Genomic DNA, 19,353 nt, shown 5'->3' with positions numbered 1-19,353 from the left:
ACAGTTCACACCACGTGACAGAAGTAGGTTTTCTTGTAATTTTAGTAGGTTTTAGAAAGTAGCTATCTTATGAACATGAGCCTCAGCCAGAAATGCTAGTGCTTTATGTGGTTTTTATTTATCTGTTAGGAAGGTTCTTGCTTTTTAAAAAAATGTATCTGTTTTTAAGAGATAACATTATAATACCTGACAGGAGAAGTACTCGTATTTGTTCTTTTCAGATGATTTGCTTAGTGTGTATTAACAGCTCTGTGGCAGGACTTGAAGTAGACCCTAATTAATCTGTGTGGCCTTTACTATACATCTTGTACAGTTGCTGGTAGGCTTTTTAAAAGCATTCACGAGTAACAGTTGTTGCTGCAATATTTTTTAAGCTTTTGGCCTTTCAGCAAAAGATCAATGAATGATTTTCGTAGGCTAGTGAGAGCTGTGTTGGTTTTAGACAGCCCAGGGATGGTGGATGCTAAGCTGATGTCTTTGGAATCATGTGTGGCTAGTGGGTCTTAGAGACTTTCTTTTTTAAGACTGATTTTTCATATCTTATTTGTGAACATTTCCTCTCACCTCAAATACAAAAGAATAAACACTAAATCTTCTACACACTGACTAAATCTTATGCTTTTCGCTGAAAAATCTGTTTTACTGTAATTCCAGTGTTTTTAATGTTCTTCAGTATGCTTTATATGCACAAGAAGCCATTCCTAACAAACATATAGAACCTAGGTGTCATCTTTGTATTATGTTAAGAAGCTGGTTTTGATAATTGTTTGGAAACAGGACCTCAAGTTGTGATGCTTAATAGATGGCTACAGCATTGTAAATACTGTAGTATTATGCAAGGATATAATCTGACACGAAGCGTGAAAGCAAATGGTACTGATGGTTTTGGTCTATGTCTCCTGTGGGCTATGTAAAATTAGCAGGACTGTAGATTGGTCAGTCAATATTAGCCTGGGTTTTATTAAAAAAAAAATAAAAAAAAAATCTGTTCTTGATGGGGAGCTGAGAAAGGAGTGGATGCACATGAACTGATCAGAAGTGTTCATCTGTAAGTCTGAACAACCCTTTCTGACCTTTGTGTTCCAAGTACAGTTTAGAAGACTGTGAATAGAGCTTATCTGCATTAATTCTGGTGGTTTTTGCTGGGTCTGCGTTCAACAGGAGGAATGTTTTGGGCTCTGAGGGCTGCCTAAAACTTAAAGCTCTGAGACTTGCTGCTCAGGACATCTCCCTAAGTATATGGAGTGCTGTATTAGTTCACTCCTTCAGGTAGTGATTGATCAGAATGTCCTTTAAGTAGTTTAGAGGTGGGTATTGTCGTGGGTTTGGATATTACCATGGGAACAGATAGTAGGCCAGGTGCTAGGCTGTATGGCATAGGTGCAAACTGGCATGTGTTTCATGTGGAAGGCAATCCTGACAGATGAGCACGAGTGAAAAACATGACACAAAAATACCACTTTGAAAATTAAAAAGTGCAGATAATGCACAACTGCCATTCCTTCATAGACCTGCTGCTTTGTGATAACCTGTTCCATATCCTTCATTACCTTGTTTTACCCCTCCCTGCTCTCACCTTTGAGTATCTTGACTGCTGCTTTTATTTGTGGCTTTCTATCTTGTATGTGACTTTTGATATGATGGTCTTGACGTTAAAGGTGACACTTGTAGTCTGTGAATTTCATGATTGCTAGACTTGACTTCCCCACCCCCCAGCACAGGACATTCTCTGGAATTTTCTAGAGAATAATAGATCAGACATTTTTGCAGTAATTTATTGAAAAGTAAGAACTTAATCATGGCTGGTATTGAGTTTAGTTGTGTTCTGATGCTCCAGGAGCGTCTGAGCAGCTTTCAGTGTTGGAGGTAATAAAAATCTTCACATAAGCATATAACTTTCTGAAATGGTCAGTGAAAGTAACAGAATAGTCAAGAACTACCATTCTTGACAAGTGCTGGAAGCTTGTGTGCAAATGAGAGCAGAAAGTATGTGTTGGGGAGTCAACTAACTAGGAATACAGAACTGAAGTAAAATTTTTAAGAGGAAGAAAAATGAATGAAGTGATATACAGGAGGTGGGCAAATACAGAGGTCTCGGCTAAATTCTGTTCATGGAAATTAAATCCGTATTCAGTTAGTTGTTAATCTGGTTAGAATTCCAAATAAACCTAGAGGAACTGTTGTTGAGTCTTCTGTTCCTTCTGCAGTGTTTGTAGCTGCATGCTTTTTTCTTTTAATACCATTACAAAATGCTTTTTGCAGCTACCTGTGAATTGAAAGAACAATCCAGGTATTAGAGTTGAAAAGAGGAGCATTAAGGTCTGCTGTGTTCTCTTTACTGCAGTCATGTTGCTTTTTTAGCTGGCAAAACTTTTGCATATTTAAAAAAAATAATCTCAGAGTATTTAAAAAGCATATCTGTAATAGATGCTTACACTTGTTTCCTATGCAGGTATTGTGGGAGAAGCAGATGAAAATGGAGAAGATTATTACCTTTGGACTTACAAAAAACTTGAAATTGGTTACAATGGAAATAGAATTGTAGATGTCAACCTGACCAGTGAAGGAAAGGTGAAATTGGTACCAAACACAAAAATCCAGATGTCATATTCAGTAAGTAATTTGGTGATGCACCTGTAATAATAAATTCTACATGACGAAGTAGCTCAAAATTAGGTACTTGTATATTGAAAACTGTATTAGTGGAAGATGTATTTTCACTCCTTCACACTTTTTTATTTTTCATTACTGACAAACATTGACAGGTTTATTAATAATATGAAATTATTTTTTAAACATTTGAAACATACTGAAGCTTCTATAATCTTCAGAAAAGTGTTTTGGTGGGAAGGGAAGATGTCTGGAAAGGTAAGGAGACTAGAAGTATAGAGGAGCCACTAGTAGGTACGCATTTTCTTAAATTTGGAGCTCTAACATTTGCATTGTAGATTTGAGCTGGATTCTGAGCTATGACCAAAACCGACTGCAAGCCTTCATACTTTGCAAGCAGTTGGTATCAAAGCTTATTTTGATTTTGCAATTCCAGCAGAAATCTGTATTATTTATATAACTTTGAGTAAGGTTTTCTCCGAAGCCTTCTGTTGGTATATTGAATTGCTATGGTAAAAGGTAGCGAATAAACATTTGCTATCCGAGATAAATTTTTTCAGTTTTCCTCCTTATTTATTGGATGTTACTTAAATCTGTAATGGTTCACTTCTCATGTTCACCATATTTCTATACTAAAACTAGTTCTTAATGAATTCTTTTACAGTGTGTTAGCAATAGGTGTAAGCATACAATTCTATTTCAGAGGATATTCTTGCCACTATTACATTCATCTTGTGCTGGATAAGTTGTATAGTTTGAAGTGCAGATAATTGTGTTTAAATGTACCTGCTAGAATTACTTTTACACCGATTTCCCTATTTCTGCTGCAAAAGCGATAGTAGAAATTTCAAAATTTTCTATTTCAAATTCCACAAGCATTGTGAAGTCCATTTGCTCTGTGAATTTTAAGGTGGACAGCACTGAATTAGCTGCCAGTAATGAAAATAACATTAGATATTTCCTTAAAATACTTCTTAGTATACAAAGCTCAAAGCTTACCTGTACAATTCTGTTTGCAGTACTGGGCAATTGCTGGGCTGGCATGTGTGTGGTGTTTAATTCACAGATTTTCTCTGGTGGATTTGTTCTAAGCAGCGCTTCTCAGTGGCAGATGCTCTCATGAGAAGTGTATCTGCTTAAAACAGCGTTGAAAGGTATTAATATTGTGAGCTACTAATCTTGAACAAGGTTGTAATTTGAACTGAAGAACGTTAATACCATACCTCAAAGTGAGTAATACTTAAGTCTTGGTGTTTTAAATCTGTCTCGGGACTGTAGTGAGTGATATGGGTATTCAATCTATATGTATATGCTTTCCTCTAAACTGAATAAGAAACGTGTTTTGAAAGGATAGTTCCTTGTCGTGTATTTTAAACAGATATGCAAAAGGGGTCTGCATTTGTTCCAAGATCACTAAAAATCCTGATATCTCCTATCTTGGCATGCTTTTGAAAAAAAAATTTAGTGTAGATTTGTGTTTAATTTCTGAAATTACGTTTTAAGATTAAAATGAAAATAGTATTACAAAAATTCTGAAAAATTCTTTGTGCTACCTTATTAGCACTATATGGTTCATTAATACAATTAAATCTTCCAAAGCCAAGCAGTCTTCTGTGCAGCTAGTGGGGTAACTGATGGCAGTAATATGGTCTTACCCGTGATAGTATGACCAGAAACACATACTTTTCCAGCTGGTTTCAGAGTTATGTATTGGCAATCGAAGTGTCAAGATTGCAGAATCCTGTGGTCTTATAGATTTTAGGCTGCAGGTTTTAGCTTGTAGCTTTTAAAATTTTAATGTCTGTCTTTTAGGGTCCAGTTTGATCCCTTTTATCCAGTTCCCTTCAAGTACAGCTCGTATCTCAGTTTTTATGCCCTTTTCTTTCCTATTGGCATCTGTTTTTAAATCAGCTCTTACATCTTCTCATTTCTCTCACTCCTGCTAGACTGCATCTTTTTTTCTTGGGCACTGTACTTGGAGAATTTAGGCACAGATTATTTCACTGAATACAAGTCTCAATCCATGGCAGCAAAACAGTTCTCAGCTGCTCTTGGGGGAGCAGAAATAGACAGTGTTGTCATTGCTCAATGAACGCTGGTAATATTCTTCACAAGCATCTTTTCAAACAGCATAGCACATGGAAATGTTGAGAAAGGGAAGTGTGCTGTCAGGAAAACCAAAACCCAACCACCGACAAAAACAAAAACCAAACTTTGAAAAAATTCCACTGCTTTCTAGCATGTCATTCTTGAACATATCTAAACATGTGTTCTTTCCCTAACCTTTGTTCTGAAATCTTGAGCAAATTTGGGAGAATTTTGCAAAGGTTTTGCCTTGTTGTTTTACAAGTATCTACTATGGGGGAAAAAAATCATCATATTTGAACTATTTGTTTGACAAAACTGAATAATAGGGTCATTTGGTGGATTTTGGTTTTGGTGCCTTCAGTATGAGTGCCTTCATGATTTCCTTCTATAATCATGAAAAGGGTTTATTGTATTTGACAACTAGAAGTTTGCATCTTTGGTTAGCCTTGCAGAGATGGTGATTGCTGAGGCGGTGCAAGACTGATTCTTCCTTGTTCTTAAACATAAGCATAGACAAGATTGCTATGGGGCATGGTGGCTAATGTTCATTCTATGTCGTACCAATAGATGCCAGTCTTGAAGTACACAAGTCCATTGTTTTTGCCAAAACCTAGATTCATATTGAAGAATACATCTAAAGTGGATAATTGTAAAAATGCATTTTGGGTTTCTGCATGTGGGTATAGCTGAACATATGATGAGCACTTCAAGTGTTAATTTTTTCTCTCTTTAGGTGAAATGGAAGAAATCAGATGTGAAGTTTGAAGACCGATTTGACAAATATCTGGACCCATCGTTCTTTCAGCATAGAGTATGTATGGTTCTAAGACAACCTTAACAAAATATCCCTTTGAAATGGTTTCTTTAGTTCAGAAGATTTCAGTGAATTTTTGGATGACAACTTTGAATTTTTGGATGTCCCAGGTGTCCTGGGACAATGAAACAGGCAGGTGTAGGACTGTAGGTGTTGAGACATAGTTCTGTTGCTCAGATAGGATGGTTGCAGTTTTTTAGAGTGCTTCAGTAAATGTGCAGGCAAGCTTCAAACGTGCAGCAAATATAAAGCAGTTCAAGAAAATATATTCACATGATGGGAAGCAATGAAGTTTCAGGGACACAACTATATGACTTGTAAGCTGGATAACTGCAATTGATTATATGTACATTTTTTACTGAAGTAAATACAAAGCAAAAAGCATTAGCCTAAGCCAATTGGCAGCACTGGTTGTGATTGTTTAAACCTATGGTGGGTAGTCTCCTTAAGAGTAGTATACTGAGCTATACTCTTTTTTGAAATCAAAGGGTTTGGATTCTGTTTGGAGCTCAGTGAAAAGCAGGTGATGTGCTTCTTGGAGACAAAACTGCTGCTGCACATTTTGGTCCTGTGCAAAGCAGTGGTTCCTTTGGCGTTTTGGCTGTGAGCATCTTTTTAACTCAAACCCCCTCTCTAGGAAGGCAGCAGTACATCATGTTGCCTTTCCTTTACCAAGGGAGCATGCACAACCAGTTGTTCAAACTTCGCTATGGTAACTTCATCATGAGCAAGCTTGGCCATTGAAGAGCTTTATGTATGGTGTTTCACAGGCCAGTCTTAGTGGGACTTTCTACAATTGTAGTGTTACAGCATGGGTGTATTGTTACTTTGCTAGTGCTGACAAGCTGTCCTGCTAGACACCGATTTATCCTTATTGGAACAAATCTGGAACACGTTTACAGTTTTAAACCTTAGGAATGTGTTTTCTTTTTGTAGATTCACTGGTTTTCAATTTTCAATTCTTTTATGATGGTGATCTTTCTGGTTGGCCTAGTGTCTATGATATTAATGAGAACTTTGCGAAAAGATTACGCAAGATACAGCAAAGAGGAAGAAATGGATGATATGGTAAGATCTGCATTTGCAGTTTTTTCAGTCTGTCTTTTTAAGGCTTATTGTTTTCTTATAGAAGAAAAATTGCCTTATGTGTGTCTTGAAAGTTACTGGGTTTCTTTATAACATGCTCCTAGGTTACAAACCAGAGTTGTCTGTAGTCACTGTGTTAATGTTCATATCCATACTTAGGTTAAATAAGGCCTATTCTAAGTCTGTAATAGAAGCCTGTGTATACTCCTAAGAACTTCAGAGAATTTTAGGGACAGGGAAGGAATCTGATAGATTTTGCTGCATCGTACATTCAAGTAGTAGTTTTTGTTGTTTTCATAAGCCTATGAAAAGGAAACTTTTCTCCTAGATTTGATGCATTCAGGGGAGAAGACGCAGTTGCACTTGAAGTTGCTTTAATAAATCAAACCTTTAATTTTCACCTAGCTTGTGTGTTTTTTAATAAATTGCCATGATTAGACTTAAATTTTTTTTGTTCTTGCTCCTAGGACAGAGATCTAGGTGATGAGTATGGGTGGAAGCAGGTCCATGGAGACGTGTTTAGGCCATCCAGTCATCCGCTAATATTTTCCTCGCTTATTGGTTCTGGTTGTCAAATTTTTGCAGTGTCTCTTATAGTCATTGTTGTTGCAATGATAGAAGATTTATACACAGAGTAAGTATAATAGTACCATGCCTTCCACGTATAAATGCTTAAATGAACAAAATAATTGCAAAAGTGAATGTTCTGACTGGTCTGGAAAAAAGTATTTGAGAGTCTTTAGTCTTTATCTTTAGATCAGCTGTAGTGTTCAGAAGGGCTCTTTTAAGTTGTAATGAAACTTTGTCCTACTCTTGTCATGTGAGTTGGTCTCCTTTAATTTTATTCTTTTAATGCTTGCTTTTTACATGATTTATTATGAAACTAGTCTGTTGTTCTGCAGCATCATCGGTAGATTATATGGGAAATAAATGTTAAAAGGTATACATATTTCATTCCTAGTTTCGTCTGGAGTGACAAGATATTACTGTATTTCTTACCCTATTTTCCCCACCATGTCCTATAAAGAACTGGAGTGGGAGTGTGCTATGTCGTGAATAGTCCTGTTTACTGCTAACAATGCATTAAGCCAGATGTCTTATCCACAACTCTTCCCAGCATTGGAGATTTAATTTGTTAAGTTCTTTAAGACAGGTACTGCTTAGCCTGTGTTGCATGTAAAACCTCCAGCAACACGAGGGCTGGGGTCCTGATTGGAGAGAATTCATTTAAAACAAAAGAAGTACTCAAGTTTAAATTTAACACAACACTTGTGGTTCACCCAGTTCTTTACCTTATATCCGTTTGAGATTTTTGGTGTCCTGGATGGACTAATTATGTTTCCGTAGTGATTGTATTTTGGATACTGTGGGGATTTTTTTTTTACAAGTGCTTTGTTTTAAGCACTGACTAAAATTTCAGATCTCTCTTCTATTTTCCCTTGGCTATCACCTGTAACTATTGATTTTAACAAGTTGTAATGCTCCTAGTGTGCCACTAGAGAGAACTCTTGTTTTTGAAGTTAGCTGCCTTGTATTGGTGTGATTAAATAGCCATTCTGTAGTAGCAGTACCTTGGCATATTTTCATTTTTCATATGGTATTATTCCCCCCTTGTGCCTCATGGTTACATTTGTGGAGAGATTTACATACACACTTTTAATTGTACAGCATGTCAGCCCTTTAAGGGAGGGAATGAAACCATTTCAGAATGTTCATGCACTGTAGGGAGGTTGTAAGTTGGTAATGGCAACCGTAAAACGTGTCAGAACAGTAATTTTTAAAAATGTATGTGCACTTAGTCTTTTATTGCAATATCACTTTATATGAATTTAATTCTGGGTGTGTAACAGAATAATTGACCAAATCAGGTGCAGACAGTTTTTACGTTTAGAAAAATAGTGATGTGAGTGAAAAAGGCTGTAAACCAGAATTACAAGAATGATTGCCTGTCAGTGTTCTTCAGGTCTGCTAAAACTCTCGGGAGTCATGTCAGCTGTTAATTTATTATACTGTATTGTGTTTTGAGAAGCTTTTCCATTAGAATATTTGAAGCATAAGTGAGTAAGCTTGAGAATAGGAAATTTCGAGACAATTTAAGATGAGCATCTGTGGGTCATTTTACGATTAGCCTGGATTTACATGTGTCGCTTCAGACTATGCATAGTCTTCTGGGGTTTTGCATGTGTTTCTGAATTGTCTTAAGTTAGGAGAAGTGTTAAAAGTGCTTTCTGTGTCACCAGTAGCTTTCTAAAATGGAACTATTGCTTTTTTTTCTTCAAGAGGCAAATGTTAGCATGTGTGACCAGAAGGTGTATTTGCTTAGTTCAATCCATGCAGTCATGGAAGCCAATTGTACTAGATTACTTCTTTGAGTAGGGCAGGCATTGAGTAATGCTTCATTAAAAGCCCAAATGCCAATAGTCTGGAATCTCTCAGAACAACTAATTTGAAGAAAGTACAGCAAACTGGCTGAAAACCTTCTGCTTTTTGATATCAAAGAGTAGCAGAGGGACATGGAGGTACAGCTCTATTCATGAGTAACATTTATATCTTGCTATAATTTTTAGCCATGACTTATTTGGAGATGGCTTTTGTGATTTAAAATCGTTGGCTTTGCTTGTAAAACTTCAGAAAAATTATGCCAAAATGAGTACTCCAACATTTAATGTGGTGATAATTTTAAAATTACTAAACTCTTCTGACTGGACTACTCCATGCTGATTTGTGGCTTCATTATAGTATTTATAGTTTCTAATTCAGGTTTTCTAATTTTCTGTAAGATGAACGCTTCCCATCTTGAAAGTTAATTTCTGAGGGATGACAGAAACATCATTCACAATCTTAGTATATTTTTGTTAATACTGGCGTTCATATTAAGTAAAGAGGACCTTTTATCTGCAATAGTTGAGTCTTATGCTTAATGTATGTCATGTAAGTAGTTCAGTTCTCTATACACAAAGTATACCTATCCAAATGTCAGAATATTTTGATCAGAGACAAGGTTTTTTACTCCAGTGAAAATAAACACATACTAGAAAAGAATGTAGTATGTCAAAACTCTTTTTTCCAGATTGAATTAGACTTGGCCGGAAGCTTTGGATACAAACAGTTCTCATTATGCAGATTTTACAATTTCGCACTTTTAAATTATTACATTAGCTAAAAATATTAAATAACTGCGTCTGAATGTACATATCTCACTGTAATCTTTTGCTCTAATACAGTTTTTTTTTCTATTTCATTTACCAAAAAAAATCACTTATTGTAGGAGAGGATCAATGCTTAGTACAGCTATATTTGTTTATGCTGCAACATCGCCAGTGAATGGATATTTTGGAGGAAGCCTTTATGCTAGACAAGGAGGTAAATGTTTTCATATTTCAGCATTTTCATTAAATTCTTAAAGGAAGAAGTTATTTTGTGATTTGCACCAGTACAGAGGTGTCCTCATGGAGTTAGGCCATTCAGATGGAATCCATTAAATTCTTAATAAACAGAAATATGTTGAGTATATTTAACTTTCGTATTATTTCCTATTCAGTATTGGCTGCCTTTTCTAACTAAAGACAGCTGAAGTCTTTGGTTGATTTAAAAGTAATAAGAGCTAAAGGACTGTTAACAGTTGTATTTTATGAATTGTTTGTTATACTCTTTATACATAATTGCTTGGCTCATGAAATCCAGAGAGTATAATAGTCTCTCTCTCATCTATAATGTGCTGTTCAACTGCTCATGTTGTCTTCTCCAGATGACTCCTACATATAGCCCTCCTTTATAGGTACCAGGGGGTTATGTTTAGTAACACAGAAAGTACTTAAAATACTTACTAGACCATTAATTGTGGATGGGGAAAACTGTTTATGGCATCTTTTAAAGAAGGTTATTCTTCTTTCCAATACGTGCTCTGCTTTATACTTAACAAATTCAAAATGAGTATCAGTAGAGAGCAGAAACCCAATAAAATTGACATAACAGATTTGGACAGGCTGTCTTCAAGTGCTCCCCACTATGCCTTTGAGTTATGACCCATTATGTCCTTGCAGTCCAATAGCTTCATCCATTCCCTATGCTGCAACAAAAGAGTAATCAATATCTATTATCTTCTACAGTGCTTTATTAAAAATAATTCTGGTAAGTTTGCAGAAGAAAATCTTGTATCTTTTTAGCACCACATACTTGTTAGTATTCAGTCTCAACTGCACTGTACTCTTGAGTTTTGAGGTTAGATGTTTCTTTTCATGGGGCTTGTTTATAAACCTAGTAATTTGTAGAAAAACAGATCTAGGTAAATTAGGGTTGTTCTAAAGTGTACCATGCTATGTAATTGAGCCAGATTTGCATATTTTTTTTCCTACGGCTCAGGCATGTATCAAACCATGAAATGGTGATTATGTTGGCTCACAGTGAAAATACATATAACGGTTTTGAAAAGAATATGCTAGTTTTGTGTTTTTATTTAGTGCCTAGTTCAGATGCATCTATGGTGTATGAAATCTAAATATATATGGTATTTAAGAGCATAGAAACTAAAGGGAATACAGACAGTGAAAATTCTTAAGCTATTGCCCAAGAGGGTTGGTGGGGTTTTTTTTAGCTCCTCAGAGAGCTCTAAACTTAGTAATAACTGCTAACAAGTGTTGCTGTTTCCTTTATGCCTGGGGTTTAGAAATCACTTTCCTTCTACCTTTTCTGCTGTTAAAGATGTATGAGTTCAATTTTACTGTATATTAAATGCTGTGGCATTTTGCTTTACACCAGGGATAGCCAGTTCCTTAGCACATCGTGAAGTTGTCTTAGTTGGGTCAAGACAGCCCAGAGCAGGTGCTGCCTTGAAAGCAGCTGTAGTGCTGAGTTGTCCTGGGAGCGGTGCTGAGCTCTTATATGCTCTCAGGATGTGAGCAGGCTCTGCACAGGGCCAGCTCTGCTATCACTGTCTCTACTAACCTGCAGCTTACATGTACGCTTAGTGTTTCATACCCTGGTTTGTTTGGCCAGCTTATTCAGCATGTGCTGTTCCTCAGCTGAAATTTTGTCATGCTATACCCCTTTTCCTGTCTTTTCAACTGGCCTAATAAATTGATGAATGTGCTGCATCTTGTGACTTGTATTGATGTAGTATGTTGTTACTTATTTCTTACACCTTTTGGAGGAGTAGTAGTCAAACACCTCAGTTCTGGAGAGCTTGCTGATAACTTTTTGAACAAAATACGCTGTATCTTACCAGCCCCATTGGAATATCTATTCTTACAGGAAGGCGATGGATAAAGCAGATGTTCATTGGAGCCTTCCTTATTCCAGCAATGGTGTGTGGAACTGCCTTCTTCATTAACTTCATTGCTATCTATTATCATGCCTCAAGAGCTATACCCTTTGGAACTATGGTGAGTCATTTTACTGGAGAATTTAAACACCACTGTAAGCACAGGAAAACTACATCTTCCTGTAAATACAATTGTGAGTCATAGCTTTAGCTTCCTAGTTCGAAATTTATTCTAGGAGCAGTTCAAGGTGCTTCAAATATAATTCATTTTAATCATAATAGCAACAGCTGCTGGATGCCAACAGCAGTCTTCTCTCTGCTTAAAATGACATTTCTGCTTTGTATTCAAGAGTAGTGTTACAACAACATGGGAAGTTAGTAACTTGAATTTTCTTCTGGATGGGCAATTCAAACTGGTTATAAGCTAAAAGGATTCCAAGTGAAAGCGACTTCCAAAACATTGCAGTCAAGCAGAAAAAATAAAAATAAAAGACTAGCCAGCAGTATGAGATGAGATGTCCTGAGGTGATCTGGCTTTACAAAAATGAATCACTGTTTTCACTTTGTGAAGTTGTATTTAGTATCCAGTTATGGTCTTGTGTCTGCGTATGAACCATGTCACTTGAAAAACAATGCTGGTTGGATTACTTTTTCATTTAATCATGATGACTTTTCTTGTTTCTTGTGGCTTTTGTCAGGATTTTGTTTGTCATGACCCTTTCAAGCAACCTCAAATAACCCTATGAATCATAGAATCATAGAATGGTTTGAGTTGGAAGGGACCTTAAAGTTCATCTCGTTCCAACTTCCTGCCATAGGCAGGGACACCTTCTGCTAGACCAGGTTGCTCACTATATACTGGTCCCTGCCCTCCCTTTAATCCTGACCCACAAGCTCTCTGTCAGCTCCTGATCCATCCTGAGGCAGAGCTCCATGCACTCCAGCTGGTCACTTACATATAGTGCTCTCCAGCCAGACATTGACCATACAGTGTAAGAAATAATGACTTTTGGCGCTTTGGCAGAATTTCTGTTTAAGCTTGCAACAGGTAGTATTTGAGGGCAGATTTTTTTTTTTCTAAATATGCACCATAAAATTGCTTTTTCTAATTTTGCACAGTAGCACTGTTAACTTAAAAAATATTTTAATACAGGAAGGCTTGTTTTCAATTTCTGTAGCAGGACTTGGGACTTAACATTTTTTTATACCTTCCTTCTTTGCATATCGATATTTGTGATATGTTAAATTGTTCAGTCTATTCAGAGATGTTTGAGTAGCCTTGGATTTCTTTTTATTTTAAATCCACCACAAAATGAAGATTAGTATCACAAGTTCTGTCTTACATATTGTATTATTTGGGATATAATAAAATTCAGTATGTGACTGAAAATACTTCTTAAGAACACATTGTTAATGAATGAATGTGGTGGAAATCATAAATGCTAATAAAAAAGACAATTCTCAGTTTCAGGCAAAGGCTTTAAACAATTTTTTACTGATGGAGGAGTCATTAATTTACATCTACATTGCTGGTTCTAGTCACCTCTTTATTAGCAGTATTTTCAATGCATGCCTAGACACCAACTTTTTACATTGAATTCATTGTTATAAACCCACTAAATATAATATCAGGCTAAATATGCTTATAAGCTGTTCACTTAATTTTTTCTAGTTTTCTTCTTCAAGAAATTAGACTAAATTTCTATCTTTGGATGTGTATGTATTAGTTGTTGCCCCGAAGGAATATTGTATTGGTTTTCCTTTCCTAAACTAGCAGTCATATACAGTACTGTCATAAAAATTTACAACATTGATCTCTGATATGTGCAAAGAGGCTCTGTTTTACTGCTGAGCAAGCATTTATGATATCGCATTTCTCACTTATATTCCCATTTGGAGGTCAAGAATGCTGAGGGAAGGGAATTCCACCTGTGCTGAAGTTTGTCTTGTAAATCTGTTCAACTGATTTGTATTTTTAAGATCATGGAAACATGTATATGCCAGAAGCAAATGGGAATATAAATCTTCAGGGGTCATTTAATCAGGATGTTAGGACTCTTTATAAACAGTGATTTTAATGATCTCAAGGTTTTATGAAAGTGTTTGAATCATTATGACTATGGCAATAAAACTTCAGTGGAGTTAGCAGACTTTTAGTAGGAGCAGGTTATGAATCGTAAACTTCATCAGCATAAGCAATGCTCTGATGACTTCAAATCAGCTAATGAAGCTGGTTTGTAGAAGGAAATGAAAATTGTTTGAAATTACCATGTTCTGCCTTGGGTTTAAGTCACCAGGAAGTCCTCTGGCTTTATGGATAAGGAACCTTTGTGTCTTTCCGCCTTTGTTTTCAAGGTAGAGAAGCTTCGAGAATTCTCTAGTGCAAACTTGCTGCTGCTGCTTTCTTGGGAAAATAAAACCTCAGCCATCTCAATGTACTAGAACACAAAAATTACTTCTTTTACCCTGTCATGTCTTGAAACCACCCTCCTTGATTTAAATTGCTGGCAAGAATTACTACCTTTTCTTGACTACTGTAAATCTTGAAAAAGCAGAAACAGAGTTGCTGAAAAAAAGTCTCTGAGCTAAAAGGTTGCTAAGATACTGTGCTTCAATATGATATCCTGTGCTTTGCCATTTTGCATTGCCATTCCTCAGTAAACCTCTTGATAGTCTCTTCTCTGTGACTTAATTCCTCGTTCCAGACAGATTTTTCTATGGAATGTAGGCAAGGGCAGCCAATAGCATCAAAGACAAGATATCCAAGCTAACAGTTGCTGCATCTTTGATTTACCTGTCTGCTCTTTTACACTTTGTCTTGAAATGCTCAGATAGATTGGGCTCTTCAGGACCCTCATACGCCTCGTTGTCATTGCAGTCTGTTTTTCTTGTTTGAACTTCAAAGCTCCGTTCACCTCATATATCTCATTCCTGATGTCTGGGATGTCCTTGAAGATGTGGTTGGGACTGGGAGGATCCAAAGCTTGTTTCTGAACTAATTTTTCAGGCTTGGGACTCTGCCTTTAGCCCTGTTAGATATACAATGCAAGCAGTCTTACCTATACTCTGACAGACCTTATGTAGTGAAATACACCATGAGCCTGAATAAAGACTTAACCTCTTCCCTGGGATATCTTTCAGCTGCCCTTCCCCTCAAAATGCAATAAAGAATGTGACAGATTTTATTCAAATATGGGAGCTTTTTAAAACTTGATGATTTAAAACTTTCAACTCCTTAAGCATATGAAAGAGAGACAGAAGTCTGGGTTTTGTTCTCTCATCTCTTCACCTTTACAGAAATGCAGTGGGTGCTGTTCAATTCTTTGTTCTTTTGGAGCCCAGATTTGATTTTTTGAGGTGTTTTGTTTTGGTTTTTTAAATTATATCCTGTTACTGGTGAACATAGATGAGTTCTGACGGTGTTGTACACCTTGACTTACCTTCTGTTGCTGTTTGTCAATCTTTTCAGTGTATTTACCAATCACCTTTCTATTTTGTTGTGTTTAAATTATATGCAAAAAATGGAGCATGGAACAAGTAAAAAGAATTTTAGATAATGGCAAGTGAAGTGACGTCTCCATATATGTTTGAGGAGTGTGGTGGTAGTTCTATGCAGAAATATTAAGTAATGCAGCATTTCTACAGACTACAGCATGATTGAATTTGAAGGGAGCATCTTAAATCTGGCATCTCATAAGTTGTGACTGCTTTACATTGTTCTGTGTGTGATATATAATTTAAAGATTTCCATTAAGGCTACTATGACTAATGTAATGTTCTGACTGCAGCATCCATGCAGTTTCTATTAAACTGCTTAAGATGGACCATTTTTGTTTCATTTGAGCAGTGGGTTCCTGGGTGGCTAACGTTTCCAGTATGCATTTTAAATTATTTAATTAAATAGGGTTACGCACACTGATTTTTCTCTTGGGATCGAGACCCTAGTGTTTGCATCTTTTATACCTTGTTTAAACTAGAAAAAAATGTTTCCTCCTAGAGATGGCTTAATCCAGACTGGAGCCATTCCTGACAGCTCTAAGTTGATACGACTATTGGCTGCCACTGAAAAAGGAGGACCTGGTAGCGCCAATGATTTTCATGCCTTGAGCCAGATAAAGAAATATACCTGACTAAAAATAGAAAAAAATCTAGTTATATACACTTAGCAGGATATGTCCTCAGATTGCCTGAAAGTGACTCTGGAACCCTTGGCTAAAAGCCTCATTTTTGCTGAAAAGAGATACAGCATAATGCTTCTGACTAAATTTTCAACAGTTCCATTTATTACCCAAAGCAGCACCCTAGATTAACAACTTAGTTGTAATAAAATTAATAACACTTTATTTTGAAGCCTTCTATTCTTTTCTTGTTCTGTGTAATGTTTGGCCAGATGATGTACAGAAAACTGTTTCATTATACAGATTCAGTAACCTCTATATGGGGGGAGAGTCTCACAACTGAGAGTGCAGTTTTGGTAGCTGACAGGAAAGATCAAGCTGCTGCTTTGACAGTTAATTTTTATTGCTTTTCTCCCTTGTGCATTAAGCAGTCAAGGCACCATAGCCTGCAAGTAGCTGTTTAATATTAGATATGCTCATAAAAATTTTAATTATCACCTTTGAATGAAGTTTAATCTATAGTTGTCAGAAAATATGAAACACATGGCACTAGAACATAAATTATGTCCCTCTTGACAATGCTTCCGTTCAAATAAGGAAAACTGAATTCTGCACGTTCAGTCAAGGGCAGTAGAATATTCTTTCCCCATTAAAACAGAACAAAAAGGGGTTAGAAAGAATGCAAGCTTGGTGAGACTGACAGTCTCTTCTGTGGCAACTAAAACCTGCAAACTAAATCAGATGCTTCTGTATAAATAAGATATTTTGTCAAAACAAAATAGGTATGTTTCAATATACTGGCTTGGTAGAAAAGCTCATGTAATTAATTTGTCTTCAGCAACATGGATTATGGAGAACGTGCTTGTTTGCTTGATGGAAAACTGGGTTTGTAGATCTAGTAGATTTGCCTGTTTGCATAATCTGTGTTTTCTGAAGTAGCTAGAACTGTTCTCTGAATTTCTCTTGGCTGATGTTACATTACTTCTCTTAAAAGGCTCACAAAGGCCAAACTTTTTTACCTCTGCCAGTCATGCAACAGCTATTATGGGGGGTTGAGCTTTTTGGTATGTTACCAGTGACCTCTGTAGGGAGCTGCTTCTGCTGGAGGGCAGAGAATGTGGAGATGGTGAAATGGAGACCAGTAAGTGCCTGAGCTGCTTTCACCACTGTAATCTTACTCTCTGAAACTTTTGAGGCAGAAGTCTCAACTTCATATCTTTTTTCAATGAAGACACTTGTATACCCCAATGCCCTGTGTTCGCTTCAATTTGGATTTAAACTCTCTAGATTTAGACATTGCCCAGCCTACATCTTGAACTGCCCTTGCTATATGTGACAACAGGCACTACCTGTTCAGCTTGGGAGGGAGACAGTGTCTTCACCTCAGATCTGAAATTAAGAGGAACATGCCTGAAAAGCTAGCTGTCTCCAGTCTCTCACATTCAGAGAAGACTAGTGCTGCCAAGAATGAAGAAAGTAAATATTCAGCAAGCATCAGTCTGTGCAGGTAGACTACCTTGGAGTCAGAGAGAGTTGAAAGCAAGAACAGAAGATGCTACTGAGATCAGCAGAGTGTGTGTTGATTCTAACCAGTACCAGTTGTGTTGGTCAACCTACTAAAACCAGCATGTTGCTGTCACCAGGGTGGGGTTACCTCAGAAGACAGAATGTTCACATCTTTATCAGCTTGAACAGCTTATTAGAGACAGTTAGAAGTGGGAGGCATTCGTGAGTCTGCACTATGGTCCATCCTTGCTTGCCTAGTTGGGCCTCCTTTGCACTGCAAAAGCATCTCAAATAATTTCTAGACTCCTGAAAAAACAAAAATTGTAGTTCAACTCCAGCTATCCTCAGAACATAGCATAGCATTAAGACAGGCAGTTCACTGTTTAGCAAAACATTACCTGATGCTGCTTACTGGATTTCACTAAAGATGCTAGCTGTTCTGTCTGAAATCAGTTCCTTTTTCAGCCAAATGACTAATAGAATAGAATATTACACCATTATCAGTCATGCTTTGGGTGATCCAATAACAAAACCACAAGCACTCAGATTTTCTGACAGATGCCAGTTATAAGTGTGCTAAGGGCAGGTTGGCAGTACTTACGAAGAAGCCATTATTCAGGGAACGTCAGTCTGTCTCAGCTTGTTTTATGAAAATAAACATTTTAGAATTCAGAGTTAATGCCGAGTCAATTTCCTGGATAACACAGCAGCCAAGCTCTGCTGGAGCAAGTTGGGCCTTCTCCTTGCCTGGCTGATTTGATATTTCCTTGCTTGGTTTCTTGTCCAAGGTTATATTCTTTCCATGGGGATTCCCTATGGTAGATTTGTTTTGCAAGATGGACATTTACAAGCTACTGTTTTGTTCCAGGTCTGCTTGGAACCCAAGGCTGTTCCTGGACAGTTTCTTTCTGCACTAAAGCAGTAGATTCGCTTTCTACCGCTATTCCCAATCGGGGTAATTTCTGAGGTCAAGAAATGAAGCTACAGGCATTTTGATAACTGCACTGTAGACAGTTGTGGCTGGATGAGAAGTACAGATGCCCTTTCACACTGCCTGTATCTGAGCTTTCTGCCTAAGCCAGGTTTGGAACCTACCAGCTGGGGCGTCATGGAGCACCATGGACAGGGCCACCTGAAACAGCTGGAGGTCCTTGCTGGGCTGGAAGCAGAGCAAGATCTTCCTGCAATTGGAATTGGTTTCAATATGGTCAGCTTGGAATTTATTTGGATCCTGGATTCGTGGATATCTCTCCTACCCAGTGCACCTCAAACGTTCTGGGGCTTTTGATCAGGATTTTAGTAAATGTAGCACTCAGGATGATGTTTTTTGATTTTTTTTCCAATACTTTTTTGTCATTTTTGCCTGAAAATTCTCATCTGCTCTTCTTTTAGACTGAACAGTTTTAAAGGGCAGAACCTTCATCCATTAAGCGAGTTAATTGAATACTTCTGTAATTTATTCATAGGCAACCTAAGACACTATGCTTGCTTACCTGTGTTTTTTCAAGTAATGGAAGAAGAGAAATAGGAGATAACAAATATGTATTGTTTAAAATCTGCTTTATTATTGACAAGTATAAATACTACTTAGCTTTTCCGTATTTACCACTGAAACTTCATATTTTAGTGGCTCATGATGTAATTCTTTAATAACCTATCCTCAAAGATATGCAGAGCAGTCTGGACAGTGCTTCTGCTTGTTGACTACCTGTTTGGTGTACCCCTTCTACGAAGCATGAAGGCTTGCTCCATCCAACCACAGGCAATATTTGCCATTCACATCTGGCCTAGGCTAGTAGTGCTATGCAAGTCAGTAATAGAGAGATAATCCACTGACTGTTGTCAGATGTTGCCTGGTGTGATTGATGTAA

General features: G+C 37.1%; 1 protein-coding gene across 3 annotated transcripts in view; it reads left to right on the top strand.

Annotated features, from left to right (window-relative positions):
* The window catches only part of TM9SF3 (transmembrane 9 superfamily member 3), a 50,146-nt gene that overhangs the window by 19,584 nt on the left and 11,209 nt on the right, over positions 1 to 19,353 (top strand). For all 3 annotated transcript variants that reach the window (XM_030485766.1, XM_030485768.1, XM_030485769.1), the window contains exons 4-9: positions 2,453 to 2,613; positions 5,432 to 5,509; positions 6,449 to 6,580; positions 7,066 to 7,232; positions 9,867 to 9,961; positions 11,849 to 11,979. In XM_030485766.1, the coding sequence (XP_030341626.1) occupies positions 2,453 to 2,613; positions 5,432 to 5,509; positions 6,449 to 6,580; positions 7,066 to 7,232; positions 9,867 to 9,961; positions 11,849 to 11,979 (764 nt within the window). The remainder of the gene's footprint in view (positions 1 to 2,452; positions 2,614 to 5,431; positions 5,510 to 6,448; positions 6,581 to 7,065; positions 7,233 to 9,866; positions 9,962 to 11,848; positions 11,980 to 19,353) is intronic.

The sequence above is a fragment of the Strigops habroptila genome, chromosome 5 (assembly GCF_004027225.2).
Source record: "Strigops habroptila isolate Jane chromosome 5, bStrHab1.2.pri, whole genome shotgun sequence".
Lineage (NCBI taxonomy): Eukaryota > Metazoa > Chordata > Aves > Psittaciformes > Psittacidae > Strigops > Strigops habroptila.
The sequence above is the reverse complement of the archived record's forward strand: the minus strand, read 5'-3'. Positions and strand labels throughout refer to the sequence as shown.